Source organism: Camarhynchus parvulus, unplaced genomic scaffold, assembly GCF_901933205.1.
Source record: "Camarhynchus parvulus unplaced genomic scaffold, STF_HiC, whole genome shotgun sequence".
Classification (NCBI taxonomy): Eukaryota; Metazoa; Chordata; class Aves; order Passeriformes; family Thraupidae; genus Camarhynchus; species Camarhynchus parvulus.
Genome location: NW_022148116.1, coordinates 27,649 through 46,109, shown reverse-complemented (window position 1 = coordinate 46,109; position 18,461 = coordinate 27,649). Strand labels below are relative to the sequence as shown.

General features: G+C 56.1%; 1 protein-coding gene across 1 annotated transcript; it reads right to left on the bottom strand.

Annotated features, from left to right (window-relative positions):
• Positions 1–5,463: 5,463 nt before the first annotated feature.
• Positions 5,464–9,566, bottom strand: LOC115916066 (zinc finger and BTB domain-containing protein 12-like). Its single transcript, XM_030969779.1, is given in 4 exon segments — positions 5,464–5,968; positions 5,970–6,349; positions 9,163–9,381; positions 9,383–9,566. Coding segments are annotated over 4 exon segments (1,185 nt in total). The 5' UTR covers positions 9,464–9,566.
• Positions 9,567–18,461: the final 8,895 nt, after the last annotated feature.

The window sequence follows — 18,461 nt, the reverse complement described above, 5'->3', positions numbered from 1 at the left end:
CCCAAAATACAAACTAAAACTCCCCAAAATTCCCCCAAAAATTCCAAATCCCAAAACCTCCAAAATTCCCAAATATTCCCAAAAAACCCAAAAACCCCCAAAATCCAAATTTTTATACCCCAAAAAAAAGCACAACCCAGACTGGAATAATATTTTTCTTTATTTACACCACCCAAGAATTCCAAAGGATTTTTTTTTTCTCTTTTTTTTTCCACTTTTTTTTTTGGTATTTTTTTTTTTTTTTCTAGGAAAAAAAAAATCCCAAACCACGAAATCCTAAAGGGCTACGAGGGAATGGGAAAAGAGGAGAAGGAAAATGGGAAAAATTGGGAAAAACCGAAAAAAAAAAAAAAAAAACCAAACCAAAAAATAAGAAAAAAAAAACCAAAAACAAAAGAATAAAATAAAAAAATTCAAGATAAAAAAATTCCCCCAACCCCTTTCTTATTTAATTTAATTTTTTTATTCCTGGAGATGGTGGAATTTTCCCAGAAAAGAATTTAATTTTCCCAGAAAGGAAAGGTGCTGCAAAGCGCGACTGTGGTAAAAGGGGCACCTTTTTCGACAGTGCTGTTTTACAGCAGGTTTTATGACAGTTGCTGTAATTTTTTTGGGGTGGTTTGGGAGGGATTTTTGGGGGGTCCCTGGGGGTTTTTTGGGGTTTTTTCTGGGGTTTTTTGGGTACCTCGGTGCTGGCGCGGGGGCTGGGGCGCTGCTGCAGGCGCTTGTGGAGCCCCTCGGAGCCAAAATCCAACTTGGGGCGTTTGGGGTGGTCTGGGGGGAAACAGGGGGGTCAGGGAGACCCCAGACCCAAAACTGAACCCCCAGACTCAGAACTGAACCCCCAGACCCTTCCAGACCCCCAAGAACCCCCTCAAGACCCCCCCAAATCCCACCCAACCCCTCCCAAATTACCCCAATGCCCCCAAAGCTCTCCCTGATTCCCCTCAACCCCTCAGAGACCCCCCAGACCCCCCCAAAACCCCTCCAGGACCCCCCAAATGACCCCAAACCTCCCCAAATTTTCCCCAAATCCCACCAAGACCTCTCAGAGATCCCCACAGGACCCCCCAAAACTCGCCCAGACCCCCAAAATGCCCCCAGATCCTCCCCCAGGATTCCCAGATCCCCCCCAAAAATACACCAAGACTCCCCAAAATGCCCTCAAAACCCTCCTGAAACCCCCAAAATCCTGAGGGGGTCTCAGGGCGATCCTGAGGGGATCCTGAGGAGAATCCTGAGGGGGATCCTGAGGGAAGTCCAAGGGGGTTCAGGGCGATCCTGAGGGGAATTCTGAGGGGGATTCAGAGGGGATTCTGAGGGGAATCCCTGAGGGGGGATCCCTGAGGGGATCCCCAGGGGGCGATCCTGAGGGGGAGGGGGGGATTCTGAGGGGGATCCTGGGGATTCTGAAATCCTGAGGGGGATCCTGAGGGGTCTCTCCAGGGCGATCCTGAGGGGGGATCCTGAGGGGGGATCCTGAGGGTCTCAGGGCGATCCTCAGGGGGATTCTGAGGGGGAATCCTGAGGGGGGGATCCTGAGGGGGGATCCTGAGGGGTCCTGAGGGGGATCCTGAGGGGATCCCTGAGGGGGGATCCTGAGGGGATCCTGAGGGGGTTCTCAGGGCGATCCTGAGGGGATCCTGAGGGGGATCCTGAGGGGTCTCAGGGCGATCCTGAGGGGGGATCGTGAGGATCGAGGGGGCTGAGGGGATTTCGGGGATCTCAGGGGGGATCCCCAAGGGGCTCTCGGCGGCACCGCAATGGGGCTCACAATTGGGGGGGGGGTCACTCACCGGCCTCTCCCGCCGCCTCCACCACGAGGGGTCCCGACGGGCGGCTCCTGAGGGGGGGGAGGGGCAGAGCGCTCCGTGAGGGGAGCGCCCCTCCCCCCGGCGGATCCCGCCCTTCCCCCCGCTCACAAACACCCCCGGCTCCACAAAACCCCTCAAAACCTCACAAAAAAACCCCAAAATCGCCTCAAAATGCCCCAAAAAGCGGCCCCGGCGCCGCCGCCCCTCAGACCTCGGCGCCTCCCGCCGCCTCCATCGCCGCCAAAGCGCGGTGACGTCAGCACGCAGCGCGGAGGGGCGTGGTTATGCCTTATATGGGTAAAACCACGCCCACAGCGCAGCGCTTTGTCCTAGGGGCGCGACTCCGCCCACTGAGGAAGCCACGCCTACTCAGCGAAAAACCACGCCCATTTATTGTTTAGGCCACGCCCATATCGAATTTTTGGGGGGTCCTGGTGGTTCGGGAATTAATTAATAAATCCCCAAAATTAATAAATCACTAAAAGTGAACAAATCGCCAAAATAAATCCCCTAAAAATTGAATAAGTAAAAATAAAATAACCAAAAAATTTATAAAATCCCCCCAAAAAGGAAGAAATCCCTCATAAGTCAACAAATCGCCCAAAACAATAAATTATAAAAATTGAATAAAACCCCAAAAAAAAAAAAAAAATTTGAATAAATCTCAAAAAAAGTAATAAATCACCCAAAAATGAGCCAATCCCCCAAAATTAATAAATCCCTAAAAATGAATAAATAAATCCTTGAAAATTAATAAATCCCTAAAAATTAATCCCCAAAAATTAATAAATTCCCAATGATAAATCCATAAAAATAATAAATATTAAAATAATAAATATTAGAATAATAAATCCCCCAAAATTGAATAAATTCCCCAAAATAAATAAATATATTCTACAAAATTAAATCCCAAATAAATTAATAAATCCCCACAATTAAATTAATAAATCACCCAAACACAATGAACTCTAAAAATAAATAAATCCCCAAAAATAAAATAATAAATCCCCAAATAAAACAATAAATTCCCCCTGGAAAAAAAAATTAAAAATCCATTTTACATTTTTCTTTAAAATCCGTTTATTACAAAAAAAACCTAAAAACCAAAATTCGGGTGGGGGTCCAACGCCCCTCCCCCACCCCAAAAAGGATCTCAAACTCCCCCAAAAAGGGACCCCCAAATTTCTCCTCTCTACAGCCTAAAATACCCCCCCAAAAAATCCAAAAATTTTTGGGGTCCCCTCCCCCCCACTCCAAAATCCTTTTTCCCCTCCCCCACCCCTCAATTTCCCCTCCCCCACCCCTCGCTACAACCTAAGGGGGCCCCCCAAAATCCAAAATCCTAAAATCTACAAAACCCCCCCCAAAAATTTGGGGGAACACCAAAAAATCGGGAGGGACCCCCAAAGAAAACAGGAGGGGCCCCAAAAATCAGAGGGACCCCAAAAAATACAGGGCGACCCCCAAAAATCCCCCAAATTTTCCACCGAGGCCTTGGGACCCCCAAATTTATCCTGAGGGATCAAATTTGGGTGGAACCGCCGAAAAATGAGAATTATTTTGATTTTTTTTTTTTTTGCCCAAAATCCCAAAATTTTGGTCGTTTTGGGGTTTTTTTTGAGCTGGATTTTAAATGGGGACGCCAAAATTTGTCACCAGGGGTGACAAACTTTGGGATCATTTCCCATCACTTTGGGATAATTTCCCATCATTTTGGGGTCATTTCACGCAATTTTGGGGTCGTTCCTCATTTTGGGGTCACTCCCCATCACTCCGGGGTGGTTCCCCACCGTTTTGGGGTCATTTCTCATCATTTTGGGGTCGTTCCTGACCGCTTTGGCCTCCTTGCCACCACCCCAGTGGTCACTCCCTCGATGTCCAGCAGGGTCCAGTGGTCACTCCCCACCACTTTGGGGTCATTTCCCACCACTTTGGGGTCATTTCCCACCACTTTGGGGTCATTTCCCACCATTTTGGGGTCGTTCTGACCACTTTTGGGGGTCACTCTGTGGTCACTCTGGCCACCACCCCAGTGGTCACTCTCTCGATGTCCAGCAGGGGTCCAGCGGTCACTCCCCACCACTCTGGGGTCACTTTGGGGTCATTTCCCACCATTTTGGGGTCGTTCTGACCACTTTGGGGGTCACTCTGTGGTCACTCTGGCCACCACCCCAGTGGTCACTCCCTCGATGTCCAGCAGGGTCCAGCGGTCACTCCCCCCCACCACTTTGGGGGTCACTCTGTGGTCACTTTGGCCTGGTTGCCATCAGCCCAGTGGTCAGTCCCTCGATGTCCAGCAGGAGTGACCAGGGGTCACTTTTGGGGTCATTTCTGACCACTTTGGGCTCGCTGCCATCACTCTGGGGGTCACTCCCTCGATGTCCAGCAGGGTCCAGGTGTCCAGCAGTCACTGCCCGCCACTTTTTGGGGTCACTTTGTGCCACTTTGGGGTCACTTTGTGACACTCTGGGGGTCACTCTGTGGTCACTTCACCCTCCTCGCCACCACCCCAGTGGTCACCCCCTCAATGTCCAGTGGTCACTGCCCACCACTCTGGGGTCACTTTGTGCCACTCTGGGGGTCACTTCATGGTCACTTTGGTGGTCACTTCAAGGTCACTTTGACCTCCTTGCCACCTCCCAGGCGGTCACCCCCTCAATGTCCAGTGGTCACTTCGGCCTCCTTGCCACCTCCTCAGTGTCCAGCAGGGATCAGATGTCCAGCGGTCACTCCCCACCACTTTGGTGGTCACTTTTGTGTCACTCTGGGGGTCACTTCATGGTCACTTGGTGGTCACTTCGCCACCACCCCAGTGGTCACACCCCCTCAATGTCCAGCGGTCACTCCCCACAATTTTGGGGCCAATCCCCACCATTTTGGTGGTCACTTTGAGCCACTTTGTGGGTCACTTCATGGTCACTCTGGTGGTCACTTCATGGTCACTCTGGTGGTCACTTTGTGGTCACCTCACCCTCCTTACCATCACCCCAGTGGTCACCCCCTCAATGTCCAGCAGGGATTCAGTGTCCAGCGGTCACTCCCCACCACTTCGAGGGTCACTTTGAGCCACTCTGGGGGTCACTTCATGGTCACTCTGGTGGTCACTTCATGGTCACTCTGGTGGTCAGTTCGTGGTCATTTCACCACCACCACCCCAGTGGTCACCCCCTCAATGTCCAGCGGTCACTCCCCACCACTTTGGGGGTCACTTTGAGCCACTCTGGGGGTCACTTCGTGGTCACTCTGGTGGTCACTCTGTGGTCACTCTGGGGTCACTTCGTGGTCACTCTGGGGTCACTTCGTGGTCACTCTGGTGGTCACTCCGTGGTCACTCTGGGGTCACTTTGTGCCACTCTGGGGTCACTTTGTGGTCACTCTGGTGGTCACTCCGTGGTCACTCTGGTGGTCACTTTGTGCCACTCTGGGGTCACTTCGTGGTCACTCTGGTGGTCACTCCGTGGTCACTCTGGTGGTCACTTTGTGGTCACCCTGGTGGTCACTCCGTGGTCACCTCGCCCTCCACACCCCCCCCCTCACTCCCCTCCCTCCACCCCCGCCCCTCCCCCACCCCTGGGAGAGAACCCAGCGCCCCTCCCCCCCCCGCTGCCCCACCCCACCCCCCCCCTCCGGGCCCTCCCCCACCCCAACATCAACGCATGACCACGCCCCCCTCGGCCCCGCCGGCTTCCAGAACGTTCTGCGCCGTGGTCTTGCCGTGCTGCTCCTTGAGGTGCCGCCGGATGGCCGGCTTGTGGGCGAAGCGCACGTCGCAGTAGGAGCAGCGGTAGGGCCGCGCGCCGCTGTGCAGGTTCAGGTGGTCGTGCAGCGTGGATTTCTGCGTGAAGCTCTTGCCGCAGACGCCGCAGCCGTGCGACTTCACGCCGCGGTGCACGTTCATGTGCCGGTTCAGGTTGCTGCTGTGGTTGAACTGCTTGCCGCAGCGCGGGCACATGAACACGAGGTGCTGGGCCCTCATGTGGAACACCAGCTTCTCCACGCCCTGGAAGCTCTCCCCGCACTTCTCGCAGCGCGAGGACGACGATGACGATGATGACGATGATGACGGCGTGGGCGTGGTGGTGGTCGTGGTGCCCACAGCTCCTTGGCTGCCCGGTGGTTCCTCGCTGGTGGCCGCGGTGGTGTTGCCACCGCCTCCGACCGCCAGGGAAGATGACCAAGCCCTCGCCCTCAGCATCCTCGGCCAGGCTGTAACACGCCTTGACCACGCCGAGCTGCGCCGTGGCGTTGTCCGGCGCCGTGGCCACCACCGCGGTCACTCCCGCCGGACCTTGGGTCACCACCTCGCTGGCGGCCACCACCGGCCACCTCCGTCCCCGGCGCCGCGTGGCCGGCTCCACCTTCACGATGCAAACGTCCGTGGTGTCCTCTTCGTCCTCGTCTTCCTCGTCCTCCTCGTTCTTGGGGGGCTGCACCGGGGCGCTCGGGGACGGCTGGATGAACCTGGCCAGCGCGCCCCTGCACCTCTCCACCACGTGCTCCATCTGCAGGTAGCTGGCGGCCGTCAGGTAATTCACCTGTGGGACGCACAAAACCCGTCTCGGTTACCGCGGTTCCTCCCCCAGGTGCGCCAATCGCCTCTCCCTTCGCCTGCCCTGCTGTCCGTCTGTCCGGGCGCTCCGCAAAGGGACCGGTGGCACGTTGGGCCGTCCAGGTGTCACTCCCCACCCGTACCTGGCTGGTGGGATCCCCAGCCCTTCCCTGCCCTGTCCCCGGGGTTAAAGGAGCAGCAGCCACGGGCTCAGGGAGTTCTGCTGGAGCTGGGGCTGCATCCAGAGGGCCAAGAACGAAGCTCTGGATCCAAACACTTGGTCAGAACCGAGTCCTTTCCTTCAGCATCGCCTCAAAGCTTCTGCACAGAGGGAAACCTGAGCTCCTGCAGGCCTGGAATTGTCCCAAGCTGCAAAATCCAGCCGGCCAAAAATGAAACACCGCACACCCACCAGCCAAAAATGAAACACCGCACACCCACCAGCCAAACATGAAACACCGCACACCCACTGGCCAAAAATGAAACACCGCACACCCACCGGCCAAAAATGAAACACCGCACATTCACCAGCCAAAAATGAAACACCGCACACCCAGCCGGCCAAAAATGAAACACCGCACATCCAGCCGGCCAAAAATGAAACACCGCACACCCACCAGCCAAAAATGAAACACCGCACATCCACCGGCCAAAAATGAAACACCGCACACCCACCAGCCAAAAATGAAACACCGCACATTCACCAGCCAAAAATGAAACACTGCACACCCAGCCGGCCAAAAATGAAACACCGCACACCCAGCCGGCCAAAAATGAAACACCGCACACCCACCGGCCAAAAATGAAACACCGCACATTCACCAGCCAAAAATGAAACACCGCACACCCAGCCGGCCAAAAATGAAACACCGCACATCCAGCCGGCCAAAAATGAAACACCGCACACCCACCAGCCAAAAATGAAACACCGCACATCCAGCCGGCCAAAAATGAAACACCGCACACCCACCAGCCAAAAATGAAACACCGCACATTCACCAGCCAAAAATGAAACACTGCACACCCAGCCGGCCAAAAATGAAACACACACACCCAGCCGGCCAAAAATGAAACACCGCACACCCAGCCGGCCAAAAATGAAACACCGCGACACCCCCACCGCCAAAAATGAAACACCGCACATTCACCAGCCAAAAATGAAACACCCGCACACCCACCGCCAAAAATGAAACAACACCCACCGCCAAAATGAAACACCGCACACCCACCCAGCCAAAAATGAAACACCGCACACCCACCGGCCAAAAATGAAACACCGCACACCCACCGGCCAAAAATGAAACACCGCACACCCACCAGCCAAAAATGAAACACCGCACACCCACCAGCCAAAAATGAAACACCGCACATTCACCTGGCCAAAAATGAAACACCGCACACCCACCAGCCAAAAATGAAACACCGCACACCCACCAGCCAAACATGAAACACCGCACACCCACCGGCCAAAAATGAAACACCGCACACCCACCGGCCAAAAATGAAACACCGCACACCCAGCCGGTCAAAAATGAAACACCGCACACCCACCAGCCAAAAATGTTTTTGGGTGAAACCACCCCAACTGCCGCCCTTGGTCAAACAGCGAGGGCCGGACGAGCCCAGGCACGTCCCACCCGGCTGTATCGGCATTTAATTCCAATATCTTGATATTTAATTCCAATATATCGGCATTTAATTCCAATATCTCAGTATTTAACTCCAATATATTGGTATTTAACTCCAATATATCGGTGTTTAACTCCAATATATCGGTATTTAATTCCACTATATCGGCATTTAATTCCAATATCTCGGTATTTAATTCCAATATCTTGGCATTTAATTCCAATATATCGGCATTTAACTCCAATATTTTGGTATTTAACTCCAATATATTGGTATTTAATTCCAATGTATTGGCATTTAGTTCGAATATATGGCTATTTAATTCCAATATTTTGTCATTTAACTCCAATATCTTGGTATTTAATTCCAATATCTCGGTATTTAACTCTAATATATTGGTATTTAACTCCATATCAGTATTTAACTCCAATATTTCGGCATTTAAGTCCAATATCTCGATATTTAATTCCAAAATTTCGGCATTTAACTCCAATATCTTGGTATTTAATTCCAATATCTCGGTATTTAACTCCAATATTTCGGCATTTAACTCCAATATCTCGGTATTTAATTCCAATATATTGGAATTTAACTCCAATATATGATATTTAACTCCAATATATCGGTATTTAACTCCCAATATCGATATTTAACTCCAATATATCGGTATTTAACTCCAATATCTTGCCATTTAACTCCAATATCTCGATATTTAACTCCAATATCTCAATATTTAACTCCAATATATGGTATTTAACTCCAATATCTTGCCATTTAACTCCAATATATCCATATTTAACTCCAATATATCGGTATTTAACTCCAATATCTTGATATTTAATCCCAATATCTCGATATTTAACCCCAATATATGGTATTTAACTCCAATATCTCGGTATTTAACTCCAATATCTCGCCATTTCACTCCAATATATCCGTATTTAACTCCAATATCTCGGTATTTAACTCCAATATTTTGGCATTTAACTCCAATATATGGTATTTAACTCCAATATCTCGATATTTAACTCCAATATCTGGATATTTAACTCCAATATATGGTATTTAACTCCAATATCTTGCCATTTCACTCCAATATCTCGCCATTTCACTCCAATATCTCGATATTTCACCCCAGAACCTCGGCGCCTGCCCCGAGGCAGCACTGACCAGGTCCCTGCCGGCGAACTCCAGGGCGCCGGTGTAGCAGGAGAGCAGCAGGTCGGCCAGCACGCGGGCGCTCTGCGCCAGCGACACGCGCAGCTCGGCCGCGGGGTTCAGCAGGAACTGGTCGCGCAGGAAGGGCGAGCAGGCGGCCAGGATGACGCGGTGGCCGCGGAAGCGCAGGCTCCTGGCCACGATGGTGACGTCGCAGAAGCGCTCCTCGGCGCCGCAGGCGGGTCATGGAGCGCAGCGCGGCCGCCTCGTGGCCCGGCAGTTGGAAACGGAGCAGGTGGGCGCGGGAAGACATGGTGGGGGGGCACTGGGGGGCACTGGGAGGGACTGGGAGGGACTGGGAATGGAGTTATGGGGACTGGGAGGGACTGGGAGTGGAGTTATGGGGACTGGGAAGGACTGGGGGGACTGGGAGGGACTGGGATGGGGACTGGGAGGGATTGGGAGGGACTGGGTGTTATGGGGACTGGGAAGGGACTGGGAGGGACTGGGAGGGACTGGGAATGGAGTTATGGGGACTGGGAGGGACTGGGAGGGACTGGGAATGGAGTTATGGGGACTGGGAGGGATTGGGAGTGGTGTTATAGGGACTGGGAAGGACTGGGAGGGACTGGGATTGGGGGGACTAGGGACTGGGAAGGACTGGGAGGGACTGGGAGGGACTGGGATTGGAGTTGTGGGACTGGGAGGGACTTGGGAATGGAGGGTTATGGGGACTGGGAGGGACTGGGATGCACTGAGGAGGGACTGGGAAGGACTGGGAGGGACTGGGAGGGACTGGGATTGGAGTTATAGGGACTGGGAGCAGGCTTATAGGGCCTGGGAGGGACTGGGAAGGACTGGGACTGGGAGGGACTGGGATTGGAATTATGGGGACTGGGAGGGATTGGGAGGGACTGGGAGGGAGGGTTGGGGGGACTGGGAGGGATTGGGAATGGAGTTATAGGGACTGGGACTGGGAGGGACTGGATGGAGAGGGACTGGGACTGGGGGCACTGGGAGGGACTGGGATGCACTGGGAAGGACTGGGAGGGACTGGGAGGGACTGGGAATGGAGTTATGGGGACTGGGAAGGACTGGGAGGGACTGGGAGGGACTGGGAGGGAGTTGTGGGGACTGGGAGGGACTGGGAAGGAAAATGGAAAAAAAGGGACTGGGATTTTGGGAGGGACTGGGAAGGAATGGGAGGGACTGGGAAATGGGGATTGGGGGGGACTGGGAGGAACTGGGAGGGACTGGGGGGTACGGGGACTGGGAGGACTGATGGGAGGGACTGGGGGACTGGGACTGGGACTGGACACAGAGGGACTGGGAGGAGAGTTATGGGGACTGGGAGAGACTGGGAGGGGCTGGGAGGGAACTGGGAGGCACTGGGAGGGACTAAGAGTGGAGTTACAGGGACTGGGAGGGACTGGGAGCAAAAAACGGGGGGGAAAGTGCCCCAAAAAATGGAAAAAAATCTGATTTTTGGAAGGGAAAATAGCCAGGAAATGGGGATTTGGGGATACTGGGAGGGACTGGGAGGGACTGGGGGGTACTGGGAGTGTGGGAATGGGGACTGGGAGGGACTGGGAGCACTGGGGGTGTCACTGGGGGTCACTGGGAGTTACTGGGAGCACTGGGGGTGTCACTGGGAGCACTCGGGGTGTCACTGGGAGTTACTGGGAGTTACTGGGAGTTACTGGGAGTCACTGGGAGGGTCACTGGGGGTCACTGGGAGTTACTGGGAGCACTGGGAGGGTCACTGGGAGTCACTGGGAGTTACTGGGAGCGCTGATGGGGGGGTGGGGCAGGCTCCGGGAGTCACGTGGCTGCACCTGCGGACAGAGACGGGGGGAGGGGCGCCAACACCGAGTGAGGATTGGGGGGACACCCAAGGCCGCGCCGTGACGTCACCGCGCGCGCCCCCCCCACTCCCTCACCAAACCCACCCCCCCAAAACCACCGCTTTCCTCTCCCCTCCCCCACCTCCCTAAACCCCCTCGGGGGGCCGTGCCCATCCCCCACCCCACCGCCCCCATCCCTCCCCCTCCGGTACCGGCTGAGCCTCGGGCCTGGGGCAGCGAGCGAGCGGCGGCGGGAGGGAGGGAGGGGGCGCGCGCGGGGCATTGTGGGATACAGGCGGACCCCCCTTCCCCCGGCCGCGGGGGATTGTGGGATACAGGCGGACCCCCCTTCCCCTCAGGGCCGCGGGGCATTGTGGGTTTCGGGAGGACTGAGTGACGCCATTAAAGAGCGACGGCGCGGCGTTGTTGCCATGGTGATGGGGCTGTGAGGGGAAAGGGCGGGAAAAGGCGGAAAAATGGTTTAAAAATTGATTAAAATTGATGAAAAATTGTGAAAAATGGTCCAAAAATCGATCGGGAATTGGTCAGGAATTGGTCGGGAAATGGGGGAGAAATAGTGGAAAAATTGGTCCAAAAATAGTGGGAAAATGGTAAAAAAATGGTTTAAAAATGGTCTGAAATTGGTCAGGAAAGGGTCAAAAAATGGGTGACAAAATGGTCCAAAAAAATGCCAGAAAATGGGTGGGAAATGGTGGAAAAATAGTCAGAAAAGGGTCTAAAAATGGGTAAAAAAATGGTCAGGAAATGGGTGGGAAAATGGTCAGGAAATTTTCCAAAAACCGGTCAAAAAATTGTCAGAAACCGATCCAAAACTGGGTCAGAAAATTGGTCAGAGAATGGTCCAAAAATCGCTCCAAAAGTCTTCAAAAAAATGCATCCAAGATTCCCGTGAAATCGATCCCAAAATTGGACAAAATCTGTCCCAAAAAATCATCAAAAATCGTCCAAAAATCATCAAAAATCAAAAATCATCAAAAATCGTCCAAAAAATCGCCAAAACCCCCAAACCCACAAGCGATGGATGGCGTGTCTTTGGGGACACCTGGAGACGACGGTGGCCCCTCTCGGGGATACCTCGGGACATGTCGCGACAACGGCGCCGCTTTTTGGGGACACTTTTTATTAACGCGGGACATCGATGCCACCCCTTGGGGACACCGGGGGTGTCACTGGGTGCCGCCCCTCCCCCCTGTCGCCGCTGTCGCGGGGGGCGTGGCCTTGTGCTTGTCGCCGCTATCGCCGCCTCTATCGTGGCTGTCGTGTCCTGTATCGTGGCTGTCGCGTCCTCTATCGTGGCTGTCGTGTCCTGTATCGTGGCTATCGCCGCCTCTATCGCCGCTGTCGCCGCCGCTATCGCGACTGTCGCCGCTGTCGCCTCCGGGCCACTCGGGCAGGGGCGGCCACGGCGCCAGGGGGAGCCCCGGGGTGGGGGGGGGGGGGGTTCCGGGGGGCTCGGAGGTTCATGGGGGGGGGGCGGCGGGCGTTCCCCCATGACCCCCAGGGGGGGGGGGGGAGTTCATTTCCAGTGACCCCCAGTGACCCCCAGTTCATTCCCAGTTCATTTCCAGTGACCCCCAGTTCGTCCCAGTTTGGTCCCAGTTCATTCCCAGTTTGGCTCCAGTGTCCCCCAGTTCATACCAGTTCCTCCCAGTGCCTCCCAGTTCATCCCAGTTTGGTCCCAGTTCATTCCCGGTTCATCCCAGTCCCTCCCAGTTCATCCCAGTGACCCCCAGTGCCTCCCAGTTCCTCCCAGTGCCCCCCCAGTGCCTCCCAGTTTGGCCCCAGTGCCTCCCAGTTCCTCCCAGTCCATCCCAGTTTGGCCCCAGTGCCTCCCAGTTCCTCCCAGTCCATTCGCAGTTCATCCCAGTTTGGTCCCAGTGCCTCCCAGTTCATCCCAGTGCCTCCCAGTGCCCCCCAGTTCATTCCCAGTTTGGTCCCAGTTCATTCCCAGTTTCCCCCAGTCCATTCCCAGTTCATCCCAGTCCCTCCCAGTGACCCCCCAGTGCCTCCCAGTCCCTCCCAGTCCATTCCCAGTTCATCCCAGTTCATCCCAGTTCCCCCCCCGTACCTGGCAGCGCTGCCGGGTCCCTCCTGTGCCAAACTGGGCGGAACTGGGAGCAAACTGGGAGCAAACTGGGAGCACTGGGACGGCTCTTAAAGGCTCCGGGGGTGGGGGAGGGGCCGTGACTCAGTTCCGGCATTTTCTGCCCCGTGGGGGGGGAAGAGGTTTTGGGGGACACACCCCCCTTAAAATTTGGAACATTCCAGGTGTGAACACCCCCCCCAAAAAAAATTTAGGAAATTCCAGGTGTGAATCCCCCCCAAAAATTTAGGAAATTCCAGGTGAATCCCCCCAAAATTTTGGGAAGTTCCAGGCGAATCCCCCCAAAAAAATATTGAGACAATCCAGGTGTGAACCCCACAAAATTTTGGGAATTTCCAGGCGTGAACCCCCCAAAGATTTGGGAATTTCCAGGTGAATCCCCCCAAAATTTGGGAAATTCCAGGTGAATCCCCCCCAAAAATTGGGAATTTCCAGGTGTGACCCCCCCCAGAATTTGGGAAATTCCAGGTCAATCCCCCCTCCCCAAAAATTTGGGATATTCCAGGTGTGAACCCCCCAAAAATTTGGGAATTTCCAGGTATGAACCCCCAAAATTTGGGAAATTCCAGGTGTGTCCCCCCCCCCCCAAATAAACTATTTGGAACGTTCCAGGTGTGTCCCCCAAATTCCGGCGGTTCCAGGTGTGTCCCCAAATTGGGGGTTGGAACCGGCCGGACTGGGAGCACTGGGAGCGCTGGTTTGGGGGCGGGGCCAGACTGGGAGCGCTGGTTTGGGGGCGGGGCCAGACTGGGAGTACTGGTTTGGGGGCGGGGCTGGGACGGGACTGAGAGCATTCCCAGTGTCCCCAGTGTCCCCAGTGTCCCCAGTGTCCCCAGTGTCCCCATCCCAGTATCCCCAGTATCCCCAATATTCCCAGTATCCCATCCCAGTATCCCCAGTGTCCCCAGCCCAGTGTTCCCAGTATCCCCATCCCATTCCCAGTGCCCCCATCCCCATCCCAGTTTCGCCAGTTTCCCCAGTATTCCCAGTCCCCCCAGTATCCCCATCCCATTCCCAGTATCCCCAGTGTCCCCAGCCCATTCCCAGTGTCCCCAGCCCAGTGTTCCCAGTATCCCCAGTATCCCGTGTCCCCATCCCAGTATCCCCAGTCCCCCCAGAATCCCCATTCCTAGTATTCCCAGTATCCCCAGTTTCCCCAAAGTCCCCATCCCAGTATCCCCAGTATCCCCAGTGCCCCATCCCAGTGTTCCCAATATCCCCATCCCAGTCCCCCAGAATCCCCAGTATCCCCATTCCCAGTCCCCCCAGTATCCCCAGTGTCCCCATTCCCAGTTTCCCCAGTATCCCCAGTATCCCCACCCCAGTGCTCCCAGTATCCCCAGTGATGTCCCCATCCCCAGCCCCCCAGTTTCCCCAGTATCCCCATCCCAGTATCCCCAGTGTCCCCAGTATCCCCAGTATCCCCAGTCCCCCCAGTCCCACACCACAGCGACGAGGCCAGGGCCGGATCCGAGACTTTATTTGGGATCCTTTGGGATCTTTTGGGACCCTCTGGGACCCCTCCCCTATTTCCAGCACCCCCCTCACCCACCCCCAGAGCTGGATCCTGGCTCGGATCCTTCTGGATCCTTCGAGATCCTTCCGGATCCTTCGGGATCTTCTGGGACCCCTCCCCTATTTCCGACACCCCCCACACCCGTTCCCGCCCCCATCCCCGCCCTCGGAGCTGGATCCCGACTCGGGCCCGGCCCTGGATCCCTGACTGGATCCCTGAGGGGATCCCTGACCGGATCCCTGGCTGGATCCCTGACTGGATCCCTGGGCAGATCCCAGGGCTGATCCCTGTCTGGATCCCTGACCGATCCCCGGCCGTACCCCTGACCGGATCCCCGGCCGGATCCCTGTCCATATCCCTGGCTGGATCCCTGTCCGTACCCCTGGCTGTAGATCCCTGACCAGATCCCTGATCGGATCCCTGGCCGGATCCCTGTCCGTACCCTTGGCTGTACCCTTGGCTGGATCCCTGACCGGATCCCTGACCGGATCCCTGTCCGGATCCCTGGCCGGATCCCTGTCCGTACCCTGGCCGGATCCCTGGCGTACCCTGGCTGTAGCCCTGACCAGATCCCTGACCGGATCCCTGGCCGTATCCCTTGGCTGTACCCTTGGCTGGACCCCTGTCGGATCCCCGGATCCCCTGCCGGATCCCCGACCGGATCCCTGTCCGGATCCCTGGCTGGATCCCTGTCCATACCCTGGCTGGCCGGATCCCCGGATCCCTGACTGGATCCCTGTCCGTACCCTTGGCTGTACCCCTGTCCGTACCCTTGACCGGATCCCCGGCCGGATCCCCAGCTGTAGCCCAGACCGGATCCCGTGCCGGATCCCGGCCCCCGGCGGATGGGGAAGCGCCCCCCGATGCGGGCCGGGTGGCGCAGCCCCGGCACGAAGGGGATCCCGGGGTTCTTGTAGCCGGGGCGCTGGCGGGATCCCCCGAAGGATCCCGAATCCCCCCCGAAGGATCCCGAATCCCCTCCGTAGGATCCTGAATCCCCTCCGTAGGATCCTGATCCACCCCCGTAGGATCCTGATCCGCCCCCCGTAGGATCCCGATCCCCCATAAGATCCCAATCCCCCATAGGATCCTGGACCGCCCCCATAGGATCCCGGTCTGCCCTGGGATCCCGATCCCCCATAGGATCCCGATCCGCCCCCATAGGATCCCAGTTTGCCACCATAAGATCCTGGTCTGCCCTGATCCCCTGGGATCCCCTGATCCCCCATAGGATCCTGAGGATCCCCCATAGGATCCCATTCCCCCGTAGGATCCCGATCCACCCCCCATAGGATCCTGATCCACCCCCATAGGATCCCGGTCTGCCCCCGTAGGATCCTGGTCTGCCCTGGGATCCAGACCCTCCATAGGAACCTGATCCACCCCCATAAGATCCGGGTCTGCCCTGGGATCCCGATCCCCCATAGGATCCTGAGGATCCCCCATAAGATCCTAATCCACCCCCATAGGATCCTGGTCTGTCCTGGGATCCCGATCCCCCATAGGATCCTGAGGATCCCCATAGGATCCTGAGGATCCCCCATAGGATCCCGGTCTGCCCTGGGATCCTGATCCTCCATAGGACCCCGAGGATCCCCGTAGGAGTCTCGAATCCACCCCATAGGATCCCGAGGATCCCCCGTAAGATCCGAATCCACCCCCATAGGATCCCGGCCTGCCCCCGTAGGATCCCGAGGATCCCCATAGGATCCCGGTCTGCCCTGGGATCCTGATCCTCCATAGGATCCCGAGGATCCCCCGTAAGATCCTGATCCGCCCCCATAGGATCCTGGTCTGCCCCCGTAGGATCCCGAGGATCCCCCGTAGGATCCGGATCCCCCGTAGGATCCCACATCATCCCCGTAGGATCCCGAGGATCCCCCGTAGGAGCCGGATCCGCCTCCCCCTTGGGATCCGGGCCTGCCCGATCCGGATCCGGGTTTTCCAGATCCAGATCCGGGTTTCCCGGATCCGGATCCTATTCCCCCTTGGGATCCAGGCCTGCCCGATCCAGATCCAGATCCAGGTCTTCCTGATCCGGATCCAGGTCTTCCTGATCCGGATCCGGATCCAGGTCGGCCGGATCCGGATCCGTAGGAGCCTGGGTTGGATCCCAATCCGTAAGATCCCGAATTTCCCCCATAGGATCCTGGTCCCCCATAGGATCCCGAATTTCCCCGTAGGATCCCGAATGTCCAGAGGATCCCGATCCCCCATAGGATCCCGATCCGCCATAGGATCCCGAATGTCCAGAGGATCCCGAACTTCCGTAGGATCCTCGATCCCCCATAGGATCCTGAATTTCCGCCGTAGGATCCCGAACTTCCCGAGGATCCCGCTCCCGATGCGGATCCTGATCCGGCGGATCCCGGTCTGCACTCGGCGGGTCCCGAGGAGGATCCCGATCCCAGCTGGGGGCTGAGCAGCCCCAGCGGATCCTTGCAGGGATCCACCCCGGCCGTCAGCGGGGCCAGGGAACCGGAACCGGAACCGGAGCCGGGGCGGGCGCAGAGCCCGGCGGTGCCTGGGAGGAGGGAGGGATCAGGGGGATCCAGTTTGGACCAGTTTGGACCAGTTTGGCTCGATTCCCATCCCAGTCCATCCTGCATTCTGTATTAGTCATTCCCAGTCCACCCCAGTTCATCCCAGTCCATTCCCAGTCCATCCCAGTTCATTCCCAGTCCATCCCAGTTCATCTCAGTTCATCCCAGTTCCCATCCCACTTTGTCCCAGTTCATCCCAGTTCATTCCCAGTCCATCCCAGTCCATCTCACATTCTGTATCCATCACTCCCAGTTCATTCCAGTTCATCCCGCCATTCCCAGTCCCATCCCAGTTCATTCCCAGTCCATCCCAGTCCCATCCCAGTCCATCCCAGTCCATCCCAGTCACCGCAGCCCTCCCAGATTCCATATCCGTCATTCCCAGTCCCTCCCAGTTCATTCCCAGTCCATCCCAGTCCATCCCAGTCCATCCCAGTCCATCCCAGTCACCGCAGCCCCTCCCAGATTCCCAGTATCCATCATTCCCAGTTCATCCCAGTGCTCCCAGTTCATCCCAGTCCCTCCCAAATTCCCTATTGCTCCATCTCTGTCATTCCCAGTCCCTCCCAGTCCCTCCCAGTCCCTCCCATTTCCTGTCCCAGTTTCCCTCCCTGACCTTATCCCCAGTCCCCATTCCCAGTGCCTCCCAGTCTATCCCAGTGCCTCCCAGTCTATCCCAGTCCATCCCAGTGGCTCCCAGTCTATCCCAGTGGCTCCCAGTCTATCCCAGTCCATCCCAATCCCCTCCCAGTCCATTCCCAATTTCCTCCAGTCCCTCCCAGTCCCTCCCAGTTCCCCCCAGTCCCTCCCAATCCATCCCAGTGCATCCCAGTGCATCCCAGTACCTCAGTTCTCTCCCAGTCCATCCCAGTTTCCCCCAATCTCCCTCCCAATCTCCATCCCAGTCCCTCCCAGTTGCCCATATCTCCCTTCCCAGTTGCTCCCAGTCCATCCCAGTCCATCCCAGTCCATCCCAGTCCACCCCAGTCTCAATCCCAGTCCCCCATATCTCCATTCCCAGTCACTCCCAGTCCATCCCAGTCCATCCCAGTCCATCCCGGTGCCCCCCAGTCCCCTCCCAGTTGATCCCAGTGCCCCCATATCTCCATTCCCAGTTCCCCCCAGTCCATCCCAGTTCCCCATATCTCCATCCCAGTCCCATCCCAGTTTCCCCCAGTCCCTCCCAGTCCATCCCAGTCCATCCCAGTTCCCCATATCTCCATCCCAGTCCATCCCAGTTGCCCCCAGTTGCTCCCAGTTGCTCCCAGTTGCTCCCAGTCCAT